At 49.9% G+C, this 15097-nt stretch overlaps 1 protein-coding gene and 2 long non-coding RNA genes across 3 annotated transcripts; 2 read left to right on the top strand and 1 right to left on the bottom strand.

Annotated features, from left to right (window-relative positions):
* The first annotated feature begins 208 nt into the window (after window positions 1–208).
* On the top strand, window positions 209–2238 carry LOC135817954 (uncharacterized). The gene is made up of 2 exons (XR_010553598.1): window positions 209–1822; window positions 2114–2238. It is a non-coding gene; the product is annotated as an uncharacterized LOC135817954 (long non-coding RNA).
* A 1517-nt stretch (window positions 2239–3755) lies between these two features.
* On the top strand, window positions 3756–14332 carry LOC135817955 (uncharacterized). Its single transcript, XR_010553599.1, has 2 exons — window positions 3756–3985; window positions 13607–14332. It is a non-coding gene; the product is annotated as an uncharacterized LOC135817955 (long non-coding RNA).
* On the bottom strand, window positions 5892–9491 carry LOC135816478 (uncharacterized). Its single transcript, XM_065329676.1, has 3 exons — window positions 7635–9491; window positions 6438–7149; window positions 5892–6103 (listed from the first exon to the last, which is right to left on the bottom strand). The coding sequence occupies exons 1-3, from the start codon at window positions 9489–9491 to the stop codon at window positions 5892–5894; spliced, it is 2781 nt and encodes a 926-aa protein (XP_065185748.1).
* Window positions 14333–15097: the final 765 nt, after the last annotated feature.

Raw genomic sequence — 15097 nt, forward strand, 5'->3', positions numbered from 1 at the left:
GAAGCAGCTTGTTATTTACCCTGTTACATACATGTTGTTGTGATAATCACAAAGAGGAAAGACTCGACTATGTTCAACAGTTGCTGTTCAAGTAAAACTACAGCTTTTACTAAAGTAAAACTAAAAGCTGGCAATTAATAATAATTACCTTTTCAAGTAACAGTTTTTGTCCACACAAATTTTGTAATTGTATGTCACACGGCTGTTCCCACTTGGCCATCTAACAATATGGCGGCTTTTGCGCCGTTTTTGACAAATCCCAACGGTATTTTATAATACGAAGCGAATTATTACATTTTCACATCAAAACCATGACGAACCGAATTTTTGTACTTGCTGACACGCGCGTCAGACGAGTCCTCGATCGCCTCGAAAATATTATGGTGAGGAAAGAGATTGAGATGAGAACAAAGGAAACAATTATTTTGAGAGGAGAGAAAGCTAAAGAGCTCGATGGAAGGCCGAGAATTTCAGATACTAGTAGGCCAGCAAACAAGATGCAGAGATGCACTAACTTTACTGCGAGGATTTCCTCTTCCTGCTGACTGGACGGAGCGACTCGTGTTGTGGGAGAGTTGCAATCAAATGCGTCTGTGCAACAGACTTGAGGCGCTCCAAGGGATTGCGGATGGCCTCGTGGTGTCTCCTTAGCTCGTTGAAGCGGGCGTGAATGCTCTCACTCCCTTGCTCTGCGAGGAGACCAAGACCAACGCCTCGCCGTCGGATGGACGGCACGACATGCACCTCCAACATTGTGCAATTTCGGCGTGATGTGGCCGAGCTTTTTGCTGACGACGATATCTCTGCATGCAGTCATAAATGTCTCCACCAAGCCTTCTAGCTTGGATATGGTGGCCTCGTTCACAGGCCTGCAGTGGCTGAAGAGGGCAGTGCACTCGCCATACAGGGACATCAGGTGCTGGTAATCCTCATGAATTCGATTTGCCTCCGGGAGCAGCAGTGGCGCACGAGAAGCTACTGCAGATAAATGTGCTGGGGTTATTTCAGTTGTCACTGCTGGCTGAAGAGCTATGTGCACATGGTTGCCCACAAAAGCACCTCCATGGTATGCTTGCCTATCGATTCCATTGCGCTGGAAAACTGGCTCGATGCTTGCTCAACATGGCCCCTCACACTTTTTGTTCTGTTTTATTGCGGCCATTTGGTCGGTGAGTGACTGTCTCCACGCAAGCAATACAGTACGGCGTGCATCACCATTCTTCCACTGGTCTTGTAGGTGTTGTGTCACGCTCTCCACTGTGGCAGCAGGTATCAAGCTGAGAAAAGAGAACAATGTACTGGACTTGCTGCTGCACTACATGTAGTTGTTGGGTAACTGCAGAAATCTCCTCATCCGTTTTGCTGGCTTCATGCAGTGACGAAAGCTTTTCAAAGCTGCCAGCATCACCAGCTACTGCTGTAGCAGCAATGGCTGCAAGGATGACAGTGGCAGCAGGAACGCCTGCAGGAGCGACAGTGGCTGCAGGGACGGCAGTGGCAGCAGGGACGGCAGTGGCAGCAGGAACGGCTGCAAGGACGGCTGCAGGGACAGCAGCAGGAACGGCTGCAGGGACGGCAGTGGCAGCAGGAACGGCGGCAGTGGCAGCAGGAACGACGGCAGGGACGGCAGTGGCAGCAGAAACAGCGGCGGTGTCTGCTGTAGTAGCAACGGTGGCAGGAACGGCGGTGTCTGCAGCAGCTGTTCTTCTGGCAAGCTCAATGTCGAGGGCTTTGAGCTCAGCCTGAAAAGCAGTCAGCATCCATGGGAAAATACCCAGATCCAGATGAAGAGTCAGGATTACAACATTCTCCTCAGGAATAGGTAAGATCACTGGACGTATGCTGTTGTTGTAGTTCTTTGCATTCTTTAGATTTGAGCCACTGTTCGTGAATCCAGTGAAATCGTTGTACAGAGTTTCTAGTGTTCTGCTGGTAGAATCGGCATCTGGGTTTAGGGCTGGTGGAATGTCCATATTCTTCTTCTGACATAGACAGTGTAAGCATGGTCGGTGCCACTGGACCCCGACAAACCATATGCTTTCGTTTGATATTCGTAGTCGCCAAAGAAAAACAATTTGAACGACTTGTTCTTCCATGTTGCTGTTGTTTGCAGATTTCTGACACCGTCACGATAGACTCCTAGCGCGGTTTCAAGGTTCGATGGCGTGTCTTGTGCCTCGAAGATGCAAATCGGGATAGTGTTGAGGAGTGAATTCGGCCGCTGCACATTCACGATCTGCGGGACAAACTTGAAAGATCCTCCGCCGTGATCACCACCGAGTTTGATCCACAGTGGACGGACCAGTTCGCAAGCAGTTGACAGAACAGGTCGCTTGGCTTTGCCAGTTCTGAAGCACGCAGGGTATGTTGGCAGGCTGGACACTGCGCACCGTTGGTTAATGTTTGGCATATGCATTTCGTGCAAAATACTCTAGAACAGCATGGTGACCGAACACCATTGCTCGGCATGCTGCGGCAGATCATGCATTGTACTGTGGCTGCTGCACTGCTGTCGGCAAATCTTGACATAGTCAAATTGCACTCTGCTTCATAATCAGGCGCAGATATGTCATGCGCCTCACTTTCAGGTATATCCATGCTATTGCTAGATGCATAGGGTTTACCGGGTGTTAGCGGCCGTCGTGAGTTCCCTTCGGGAACGGACACGATAATTTACTTTTTACTTTTATTGCTAGATGCACATGCACTGCTACTGCTTGATGTCATTTTTGCTGCATGCTCCGCTTGCTGTTTTTATCCGTTTGCTTGGTCGGCCACCCTTCGATTTTTCTTGAAACTTGGTGCAGACTCTGCAAATCACAGGTTCATGTCTTTTCTAACTAAATGTTACCCCTTGTCCACAACCACCGCCACTGGGATTGAACTTCTCTGTGCTCTGTGATCTCTTCAGCACTCTTTGGCAAAGAGCACAGATATATGTTGGGTGAATGGTAGGGTCGTCATTACAAACATCAATACTGAATACGTTTTTCATCGTTTCAGTGTAGTCAGACATTGGATATCTCGTCTGTTGGGAGCACGCAGTAAATTTTGCGCCTCCAACACGGCATAGATGCTGTAAATGCGCTGCATGGTGCTCCATGTCGTGCGATGCGTCGCAGATGTGCATATCTCCCACTGGAAACAGAGAAAAGTAAAGGCCCATCGTATTTTTGATTTCACCATCGTATTCAAAAGAACTTGCGAAAATATAACGGACAACTACCCGAGGATGCGAGGAAAACCTCGAGTGGTGACTGAATAACTCCAGAAGACGTACCACGAGCGTGATGAAGGTAGCTAACAATATACTGACAGCAATTTCAGTCGATAATTCCGCTGCGCCAAAACAGAAAGCAACTTCCTTCTCCTTCGTCCGATCAAGGAATGTTTGGTACCAAAATGTCGCTGTGCGCGTCAGCTTGAGGTATATTATGCTCGGCAGGCCGCGAAAGAGAGCCCGTTACCTGGACTCCTACTCGCGCGGGTAGAGCGAAACTGAGCACCCTGGGATGCGAGCAGCTTTTTAGTACTCCCGCGTCCAAAATCTCACCACCAGGCCGGGATGATCAAAACGTCTGCCGGGTCTGCAGCCTACAAACGTGGATCTGCCGACACTGTGCTGTCGACGATATGTCCGGCAAGGCACCTCCTTTGCGTGAAAGCAAGAGTACATAACTACACACGTGTAGTTATGTACTCTTGGTGAAAGCAAGGAACGCTTTTTTTTTAGAAAGGAAGCTTCTTCTCCAAAATTTAAAATTTTTGAAAATTATTCCTTCTGAAAATATCATCGCGTTCTTGACCTCGAAGCTGACTGCTGAATGCGATTAGGAAAGAAGATTCCTGAAGATACACCAGACTGATTTTGGCAAGCCGTCTGTCGTCTAGATATGCAGTTGTTCGTCATGCATGGTCAGCAATCTTCCTCGTTCGTCCTTTCGTTTTCCTGACCACGATGATGACAAGCAGCTCTCATGCTCAGGTTAGTGCTGTACTTGTATGTCTGGGCACACAACACATCTGAGATTCACCCACTGACGTTATCGAACTGAAGAATGCAGCAAGGGTTCCTCGGATTCTCTTGATTTCGGAACAAATTTCCTTCACTTTCACCCTCTCAGTCTCTTCCCCATGCCCTCCATGCATGCACAATGCAGCTTGCATTTCAATTGCTGTTTTTTATACTTTGGCAGTGCCTCTGCTACACTTTCATATAGAGTGAGGTCCTGTAAATAGGATCGAACATTGTTGGTGGTGGTGTGTGTGTGTGTGTGGGGGGGGGGGGGGGGGGGTACGTTTGCAGCCAGGATGTAGGAATGACACTTCTGCACAGCAGGTGGCAATAGTCAAAACTGGTCACTCTACAAATCCCATACCTGCCAACCTTTGCAAACCTGAGATCCAATGACATACCTAGGCATGAAAATGTATACAAAAGAAGCTCGCGGTGAGGCATGGAACTAGTGCACTTTTGGGTGCCTATTACCGCCCTCGATATCGGGACGGTCCCGGCCAAATCGGGATGGTTGTCAGGTATGAAATCCCAACCGAGAAAACCATTTAATTAAAGGATAAACTCGGCCAGGACATAGCGACTTTCTGTTTGCCGGGGGGGGGGGGGTCATCGTCCGCAATATTGGTAGAGTTACGGTTACATTGTATATGTAGATACATGTGCATCAGGGATTCATAGCACCTGGGGAGACGACATGAGACCTAAGTACCCAAAACGTTGTGAGTTGTGACCCCGGATGGGGTAGTTCTACGTGATCTGTGTTTCTATAGACCTTATTCGATAACGTGATTTTTGGACTCGCCTCCAGGGATTTGTTGTAAGCTGGGGCACGCGCACGTGAAACGAGTGGCAAGAAAGGCCCAGTTCGTACAAGGGAGTAGTAAAATACCGGTATTTTTCTACTCCTATGTTCCCACGCCGAGTCCACTGTGCACTGAGTGCAGGTCTCTTGCCGCTCCCTGGTTCCCGGGACCCTGGTTCACGTGATTGTGACGTTTATTGAATAAGGTCTACATGTGTGATAACTCGCTCGGGGAGCGTGTCGGTTAGTCTCGCCCATGGCTGTGTCGTCTCTAACCCTCGGAACGTTTTGTGACAAGTATAGTCACGGCTGGCATAACGCAACTTCACCCAGTCCTAACCCAACACACACATAACCAACTGATCTCGTCAGAGCAGAGAATATGTTCCTGTTTGGAAGAAGAGCACCGAAAGAACCTCCCGCTAAAAGCAACAGCATGCTATGATATAACACATTGTAGAAAACAGCAAGCAGCGGCAGTAGCGATAGTACTTGCTAAACATGCAGCTAAACTGCTACTTTGTCCGCTGCGCGGAACGGCGATCGGACACGCACACGCACACACATACACGCGCGTACGCACAGGTCTGCGGGATCTAGAAGCGGCTGTCATCATAAGATACGCAAAGTGTGAAAGGGTATTAGAACGGGGCAAGCCTAGACCCGGCGTCTGGACCGCAACATGTACTTGATTAAAAGCATAGCCAGTCAATGGTCAAGCAGGTGCAATCACGCATATCCACACCTAGCGTACTACTACTATAAAGCGAATTCATAACTACAGGTATTGCACTTTCTACTGCAAATACACAGTCGTGCGCTTCATCTATTGACAGCAGCCAAACCTATCATTTTACAGTCTCACTGGGTAGGTGACCTCGCCGGCACACACCGTATAGTATATTGTACAATAACTGTTCCAACTACGGTCCGGAAGACACAGTGTGTCCACGTTCTACGCACAGTAGCTATCAGCAGTAAGTTAAAAGTTACAAGCCCTCACTCTCGGGCTATGACATCTCCCCGCGCCTTCGAAAAGACTGCCACGTCCTCGTGGCGACAACATTCGGCTTACCGTCGTCTTCTCAACTGGGTTTGCATTCCAAAATACTGCGGTGGCCGGACGGTCCTCCCAGCTCGAGTCTGAACCGCAATCTGGGCTGGTTGTGGCGGTGGTTGGTTGACTGGTAGCGGGATCTGCACAACTGGTTGGCCGCCAACACCGTCCACGCCGCCATACGTCTCATGCTGGGCATCCTCATCAGAATCCCAATACAACAAGTCTGTAGGGTCCGGCACATACACATCAGCCGGGGGCGTTTCGACAGACTCAGCATCTTCAGGTTCCTTCACCTCACTCACAACGAATCTGGTGATACGTTCTAGTCACGCCTAAGTGACCTAGATGATCATGGTACTCACTCAGCACCTGACCGCGCAACGCAACTGGCACCAAAATTTGAAACTTTGTGCCCTCTCCTGCGTTCTCACTGTGCAAAACGCGACATATCACGTCCTCTCGCACCACAAGACATTTTCGTCCTCGGAAATAATGCCTCAGAGCCGGACTCACACCAGTCAAGTCAGGCGAAGATGACCCGGAGCTGAGCCACTCACTCAGCCGTGTCAATTCATGATCACGTTGCTGAACATCAGCCCAATCAGCTGATGTCCAGTTTCGTCGCCGCACAAAGGGCGTAGGAAGGTCACTCTGGACCGACTCAGCATTCGCCACTGAGCTCCTTTCGTCTGATACCACAGCAATCACCTCATCAGGGACTGTGGTGCCACACCTCTGATCCTGCACTTGTCGAGACAAGCCATCAGCATTGGCATGGACTTTACCTTTCCGATAACGCACCTCGTAATCGAAATCACTCAGAAACTCAAGCCACCGCGCCACGATCGCACTTGGTTCTTTGAAACGGTTCAGGTATTTTAGTGCTTGATGGTCTGTGCGCACGACAAACCTTCGACCAAGCAAATAGCATCTGAAATGCCTAAATGCCCACACTAGTCCGAGGAGTTCACTCTTCGTTGAGCCATAATTCCTCTCGGCAGAGTTCAACCCTCTGCTTGCATACGCAATAGGTCGCTCCCGACCATCTGCGTCGGTCTGGGACAACACAGCTCCCAAACCATGGCCACTTGCGTCCACATCGACTACAAATGGGGGCGCATCGGTCTCAAACCTCGGATACGCCAACGTGGGTGCTGAAGACATCTTCTGTTTCAGCAATTGGAATGCGATCTCACACTCGCCATCCCATGAAAACCTCTGATTTTGCCTCGTCAGCTTCACCAGCGGCCGAGAAATGGATGCATAATCCTTCACAAACCGTCGATAGTAGCCACAGAAACCCATAAAAGAACGCACCTCTGCTACGTTCTTTGGGCACCGCCACTCTGACACGGTCTCAATCTTGTCCGGATCGGTGCGCACACCATCCCAAGGCCGGAGGAAGGAGTTCGGGAGTGGTCCGGCCAACCTTTGAGGGGGGTGTGGGGGACCTCCCCCGGGAGAAATATTTAAAATTTACGTGAAATAGAGCGAATTTGGGCATCTCTAAGCCGGACTAAGGCTCCAGAAAATGCAGAAAATTATAGTAAAAGAACACAAACACAACTTTTTTATCCATATCAGCCATACAGTGCCGGTCACGGAGTCCTGAGTCATGAGCTACTTCGAAGCACATCACACGTCAGCAGTACAGTCGAGTCATGTACCTCTGGATTTTTTTACACCGGTTTTGCACGAATCACATGGACCATCCAGCTGGGAAAGTGGTCCGGCCATGGCCGGACCAGCCTGACCGGTTCCGCCGGCCCTGCATCCTTCGTGACAACATGACCCAAGAAATTGACTTCTGTCCTCAACAGATGACATTTCGAGGGTTTCAACCGAAGACCAGCCTCCAGTAGTCTTTGGAACACTGCTTCCAGTCGTTCCAAGTGTTCGTCAAACGTCTTTGAGAACACGATAATATCATCGAGGTATACCAGGCACATCTGCCACTGCAAACCTCGCAAAACGGCACTCATCAGCCGTTGAAATGAGCTCGGGCCATTGCACACACCAAATGGCATCACATTGAACTCATAGTGCCCATCAGGCGTGGAAAATGCCGTCTTGGCCTTGTCTGCCTCGTCCATTGGCATCTGATGATACCCAGAGCACAGATCAAGCGTCGAGAAGTACATCGCACCGCCCAACGCGTCCAACGTATCATCAATACGCGGGAGTGGGTATGGATCTTTCACGGTTATTGCATTGACTCTCCGATAATCAACACAGAACCTCGTCGATCCGTCCTTCTTCCGCACCAACACAACTGGTGAAGACCATGGACTGACCGATTCTTCGATCACACCCTGTTCAAGCATGTTGTCAACCAACTTCCGACATGTTTCTCGCGAGCTCCAAGGCAATCTCCTTGCGGGCTCATAAACTGGACCATCACAGCTAGTCCTAATCTCGTGTTTCAACACGTCTGTCCGACCCAGCTCGGACATGTTCATAGCGAATACACATCTGTACTGCTCGACCAAGGTTCTGAGCCTAGCCAACTGCTCGGCCTCAACCACAGGCTGCTCGCTGTTGCCTGTATCAGGTGGGGAGCATGCCTCCCGGTTACCCTCCTGAGAGCAACAGCCATCAGGCATCGTACCACGACCACGCTCGTCAACGTCGGCCTCGTGTACTGCCTCATCATCCCTCATCGCACAATGGTGTGACCGACCATCGTCATCACCACCACCGGTTTCAAGCAGCCTCTTCCCGCCTGGAGAGCGCTTCCCTGCGCCGGGACCACCATCGGGGTTCCCCACTCGCAGTACAGACCACAAATTCTGGTTAGCCCCGTAGCTACACCAGTCATTCGCCTCGTCCAACTCTTCACTACCGTCCACCACAGTTGCAACTGCACACAGCTTGCCAATCTGGGCTCTCTTGGGCAGAGTGATTTGTTCCGCCGTGCAATTCATCAATCGCACGGGAACACGATTCTCTTGTGGCCGCACAACACACTTTGCCACCAAGAGACCAGGGTCGCTCGCAGTCCCACAATCTGGTTCCGTGAGCCCCAACTCTGGCATCCCATCGAATGCAAGAGTGTCCACCACAGCCGCCACGGTCATCTCGTGGTGTGGTGGGAGAACAATCTTCTCCTGCAAGCGGAGCGGAGCCTCATCTGCACCACCCCCTCGCCTTTCTTCGACCTTGAAACATAGCTTGCCATTCGCAGAGGTTATGTTACAGGGAATGCTGGACAGCACATCACGTCCCAGCACACATGGAAATCGTAGCCCATCGACTACCCGCATTTCCGGCGAACAAACACATCCTTGAACGCCAAGGTGAACAACCACTTTTCCATTCACCACCAGAGGCTTACCATCTGCCCCACAAAACTTCAACCCAGGCGCATCCGCCGTGAGTCGATCCGGATCGTAGCCCAGCTTCCTGGCTAGATCCGCAGATACTAAGCTTACAGCCGCTCTAGTATCTACCAGCATCTCCACTGACAACCCATCGATTGTCCCCGTGGTCAACATCCCCGTTCCAGAGTCGCATCCGACCATAGGAATGGATTGTTCGACAGCACGCTCATCAGGTGCTGTCGGATTACACTCTCGACCCAAAGAAATGGTCTGACCAGGCACGTGGGCCATCGCCCCAGTCACCGGCCGTTTCCCAAAGGCCCTCTCCTCGAGCCATCGTATCCTCCGCGCCCCGTCTGCGCTTCACGAGGACATTGGGCTGCCCTGTGGCCCGGTTCACCACAGTTCCAACAAGTGAACATCTTCACTCGTCGAGCGGGCTCCTGATCCCGAGTTCTTCCTCGGCCTCGCCCTCCTTGACCACTTGGAGCATCACGCCTCTCCAGTAGTTGGTCGAGCGTCCTCACCAGGCTGCTCAAGGTACGCTCGAGGACGTCCGTCTGTCCTCTCGCTGGAGCCTCAGCAACATCCACAGCGGCCGTCACCAACTGTGTTTGCTGGCTCTCTCCGTAGGGGCCCACCAGCCTCTGCGGAGCTTCGCTTGGCAAGTCAACACTTCGCCAAACCTTTTCCAGGTGCAGCGCCATCTCTAATGCCGCCTGCACCGTCGCCGGAGGATTCTCTTGCAGCCTCACTCTCAAAGCCACAGGAGATACCGCCTCGATGAACTGGTCCCTCACCAGCTCATCCTGTAACCCACCCGGCATGTTGGGGTACGCCCGCACCACCAGCCGACGCAGATCATCCGCCAGATGCGCTAAATCCTCACCGGATTTACGCCTCCTCGTGCGGAATTGAGCCTTAAACTGCCGCTCATTAGCAGGTGGTGCGAACCTTCGCTCAAGGTCCGCACTCACATGCTGCCATACGGCCCGTCTTGCAGCCGGTATAGTAGCCAAAAAGCGTTGCGCCCCACCTCTGAGGCGTACCGCTAAGTACTGCGCTTTCTGCGGGTCATTCCACCCGTTCACCAGCGCGCACTGATCGAAGTACTGGATATACTCCACCCAGTCTCCGGAACCATCGTAGGCCTCGGGCATCACCGCAGGCCTCCCGAAGGCTGGAGCAACTGGCGCTCCTCCAGCACCAGCTACCGCTCCCCCTGCTGCAGCCATCACTGCACCAGGGCCACCCACCGCAGCAGCACCACCAGCTACTAACGGTTGATGAACATTTGCAGCAGGCGCATTCACACCTCTGCCTTGTTGTTGCTGTTGCTGAGCCATCGTCAACACAGCAAAAGAACGAGCAAAGTAGACAAATAGTGCTAGCAGGACGACTGATCCGCGAAGAACTCAATCCTCTTCGCCTCAGCTCGCCTGATATACTCAGCCACGCCGCTGCCGTCCGATCACGGCCCGCGCGCGCCTACGAGTGCACACCTCAATTGCACGTGGGCACAGCGTACTCAACCACTGTAACCCTAACCGCCGTGTGAACATGCCAAGCGACCACCGTCGCATCAGGTTTCCCGATCCCACGCCTGACTCGCGACATCTCGCGGAGCCTCGTGCGCCATCCGGATTCCCGTTCATCACACATTTAGACTAGCCGACCAGTGCAAGCCGCATCATGCATGCCTCTCAACATCATGCCATGATTCCTCGCGCACAAGGCCGCCAATAGTTCACCCTAATCACTCCGGCTGGCATCCCAGCCTGAGGACTAGACCAAACAGACTAGAGAGATACGACACATCCATACCCCTCCTTACGAACTGTATGCCCATCATGCAGCATGCAATTCTCATCACAAAAGGCAGCTCAGTCATCACTGCGCCATACCAATCGAGCACAACAGAGAACAAACCTCTTTATTCCCTGGTGGAGGCCAGTTCCCGCACCCACAACAACACAACCAGTAGTGAGGCAGGATACATTGAACATCTTCAATATACTTAGACTGCGCTTGCACCGTCTACAAGCGCCTGGCCGAGATCTTCGCGCCTCTTCTAGGAATGGTGAACTTTGTTGCTTCGTTCTTGCCAGCCATCCTGGTCACAGCACCACTTGTGATAACTCGCTCGGGGAGCGTGTCGGTTAGTCTCGCCCATGGCTGTGTCGTCTCTAACCCTCGGAACGTTTTGTGACAAGTATAGTCACGGCTGGCATAACGCAACTTCACCCAGTCCTAACCCAACACACACATAACCAACTGATCTCGTCAGAGCAGAGAATATGTTCCTGTTTGGAAGAAGAGCACCGAAAGAACCTCCCGCTAAAAGCAACAGCATGCTATGATATAACACATTGTAGAAAACAGCAAGCAGCGGCAGTAGCGATAGTACTTGCTAAACATGCAGCTAAACTGCTACTTTGTCCGCTGCGCGGAACGGCGATCGGACACGCACACGCACACACATACACGCGCGTACGCACAGGTCTGCGGGATCTAGAAGCGGCTGTCATCATAAGATACGCAAAGTGTGAAAGGGTATTAGAACGGGGCAAGCCTAGACCCGGCGTCTGGACCGCAACATGTACTTGATTAAAAGCATAGCCAGTCAATGGTCAAGCAGGTGCAATCACGCATATCCACACCTAGCGTACTACTACTATAAAGCGAATTCATAACTACAGGTATTGCACTTTCTACTGCAAATACACAGTCGTGCGCTTCATCTATTGACAGCAGCCAAACCTATCATTTTACAGTCTCACTGGGTAGGTGACCTCGCCGGCACACACCGTATAGTATATTGTACAATAACTGTTCCAACTACGGTCCGGAAGACACAGTGTGTCCACGTTCTACGCACAGTAGCTATCAGCAGTAAGTTAAAAGTTACAAGCCCTCACTCTCGGGCTATGACACATGTATATGCGGGCATGCATAAATCAACCCTTCCACAAGGACGGCTCAAACAGGCAGCCAAGGAGTGAAAATTTCGCTCCTGGGGCTAGGAGTGAAACGAAGGCCTCAATTTGCCAGATGAACCTTCTCCATCGAAACGAACGAAGGTGTCGAATAATTCTTTTACCAGTTCACAGTTGCCGTTCACGCGCACTCCCCGGGGTGGGGGGGGGGGGGGGGCTACTATGCACTTGTAGTGATACTTACTACATGTATATGCGGGCATGCATAAATCAACCCTTCCACAAGGACGGCTCAAACAGGCAGCCAAGGAGTGAAAATTTCGCTCCTGGGGCTAGGAGTGAAACGAAGGCCTCAATTTGCCAGATGAACCTTCTCCATCGAAACGAACGAAGGTGTCGAATAATTCTTTTACCAGTTCACAGTTGCCGTTCACGCGCACTCCCCGGGGTGGGGGGGGGGGGGCTACTATGCACTTGTAGTGATACTTACTACATGTATATGCGGGCATGCATAAATCAACCCTTCCACAAGGACGGCTCAAACAGGCAGCCAAGGAGTGAAAATTTCGCTCCTGGGGCTAGGAGTGAAACGAAGGCCTCAATTTGCCAGATGAACCTTCTCCATCGAAACGAACGAAGGTGTCGAATAATTCTTTTACCAGTTCACAGTTGCCGTTCACGCGCACTCCCCGGGGTGGGGGGGGGGGGGGGCTACTATGCACTTGTAGTGATACTTACCGTAAGCCAAGTGGAACACGACTAGTTGACTGCACAGACTACAGTACAGTATACATGCACATGTATACAGTGAAGATCAGTGCGTGCATGCCTGCCATAATCGTATGTTGACCTTCGTTCGAAAAGAGAGGGTCGTTTCGAAAAAGAAAAAAAGCTCGATGGAAGTATGATGCTGCTGACAATTCAAGACTCACTGAAGTCGCCTTTCTGGAATGGATCATGCACTCTAGGTTCATCCAATTGGATATGGACTCAAATCATTGTTACACCATTATTGTTTGGTTAGTTATTGTACATCCCATAGCATGTACAATCAACCTTGTGAATAATCTACCTCGGGTTTACAAAACAACTCGCAAATAACGACACAATCTTCAGATCTAGTGAACATTTGATTGCATACTTCCAACCTCACGAGTAACAACAATGCGAATAGCGACACTTTTCTCATTCACAATCGAGGGTCAGTATTCCCCAGGTTGACTGCAATTGCCAATCAAACAGGAGGGGCGAAAGTCGACCACGGCTGAAAAGGCATAAAGAAAAATTAATGTATATCATGAGCTAGATGGCTGAAGGAGGAAGTAGGTTTTCTGAGAAAGCAAGAAACAGAGGTGAATGAGGCACCAGGTCTGTCCATGCAGTGGATAGAATTATTGCATTGAAAGACAGGCTCTTTACATCAGCTTGCTACTATTATACCTACATTTGCTTTCTGCCTTTTTCATGCAGGATTCTGAAAGCTGGAGCAGCTCTGCTTACCTCGACCACTGAACTTACAACTAACTTCCAACCAAGTACAAGGCAATATTATGATGAATCAAGCACGCTTGCCATCATGTCGTCATTGCAAAGTACATCGACAACATAGATTTGGTGCCGACTATGTATGATGTAGAGTGTGCTCTATGTATCTATACTACTGATTGGCCTACATTGTACTTATGTGGGCTGAGAGTAATCGATTGTGCTATATGGCAGTTTACTTGTATGTCATAGATGTTAACATTGCACACAGCTTCTGAAATGCTTTCTGTTGCACTGGCCTACTGCGGCCCACTGCAAATAGATTGTAGTGGCATGGGCCATGCCATAATTATAGTAGTATACCGGTACTACACCAACAATTTCACTGGTGCACTGTACTTACTGGTACGAGTAGATCTACATCATGCACAGCCTTGTCACTGCTTTTCTCATTTTTTATTAATTTACTGTACTGTACACATTTTGGCACAGCTCTTCCACAAAGAGTTACTAGTATTTTCTTCTGCATACCTACTGTATACAGTGACCTGACTGGTAACATCTATGGCTGTGAAATCACAAATTTCTGGGTTGACAGCCTCGAACCTATACGATTTGTTTCTAAGAACGTGCTATAAGAAATTTTCTATTGAAGTATTCTACTGTAGCTCGCAGGACATGGAGTGCAATTACGTAAAGTTTGGAACACCACTCTTCTGTGATTTGGATGTCAAATTATGAAATTCAGTGTGTGAGGTAAACCCATGCATGGCATACACTGCTATAGTATGACTCGGGGTAAAGTGTTCCAACGCATACTCATTATAGTGAATAGTTGTGTGACCAACGTTGTTGCTGCTGGATAAATAGTACATATTCTGAGATAACTGAAGCTACACAGCCATCTAATGTTCAGACATGCATCGAAGGGGCCGTAACGAGATCTGCAAGGCATGATTCTATACCTGTATTTGATGCTCTCTAGCCTAGGACATTCACCTGCCTCATTTTCTCTGTGCTGCATTGATGAGTCGATAAATAAATAAATAAAATAAAAAACTAAAAAAACTTGATAGTGACGTACACGTCCGTCGTCCATGTGGCTTTGCAATGAAAATGTGTGTTTATTGAAGGATATTGAATTGTGTAAATGGTGTGCAAAAAATTGGGTATGTGGTATTGACATATATGCGCATGTGTGCTTATAGAGTACTCGATACTCGACTCGATAGTGACAGTACTCGCTCGATAGCTTATAGAGTACTCGTTTCAGCACTAAACATAACAATCCCGGTGTTTGACAACAGCACAAACCTACACCGCAATTCTTAATTTTGGGCTGTGGTGTTCTTAGTATTCCAGGTTGGATGTTCTGTAGGCTTCCACGTTCTTGGGCGCACGACTTTACTGTGCCGAAGAATATTTTCAGCCAATGAACCCAGAGCTTGGTGGCAGATGAGTGCCATGGAACAGCCT

The sequence above is a fragment of the Sycon ciliatum genome, chromosome 5, assembly GCF_964019385.1.
Source record: "Sycon ciliatum chromosome 5, ocSycCili1.1, whole genome shotgun sequence".
Taxonomy (NCBI): Eukaryota; Metazoa; Porifera; class Calcarea; order Leucosolenida; family Sycettidae; genus Sycon; species Sycon ciliatum.

What these genes read in the sequence shown, in the direction of transcription:
- LOC135816478 (XM_065329676.1), bottom strand. Translation starts at nt 9,491, where the DNA reads ATGGCCCACGTGCCTGGTCAGACCATTTCTTTGGGTCGAGAGTGTAAT. An exon ending in ATGCAGGGCCGGCGGAACCG is followed by an intron (nt 7,150 to 7,634) that starts GTCAGGCTGGTC and finishes CGGTTTGTGAAG; the next exon opens with GATTATGCATCCATTTCTCG. An exon ending in TCATGAATTGACACGGCTGA is followed by an intron (nt 6,104 to 6,437) that starts GTGAGTGGCTCA and finishes CGGACCCTACAG; the next exon opens with ACTTGTTGTATTGGGATTCT.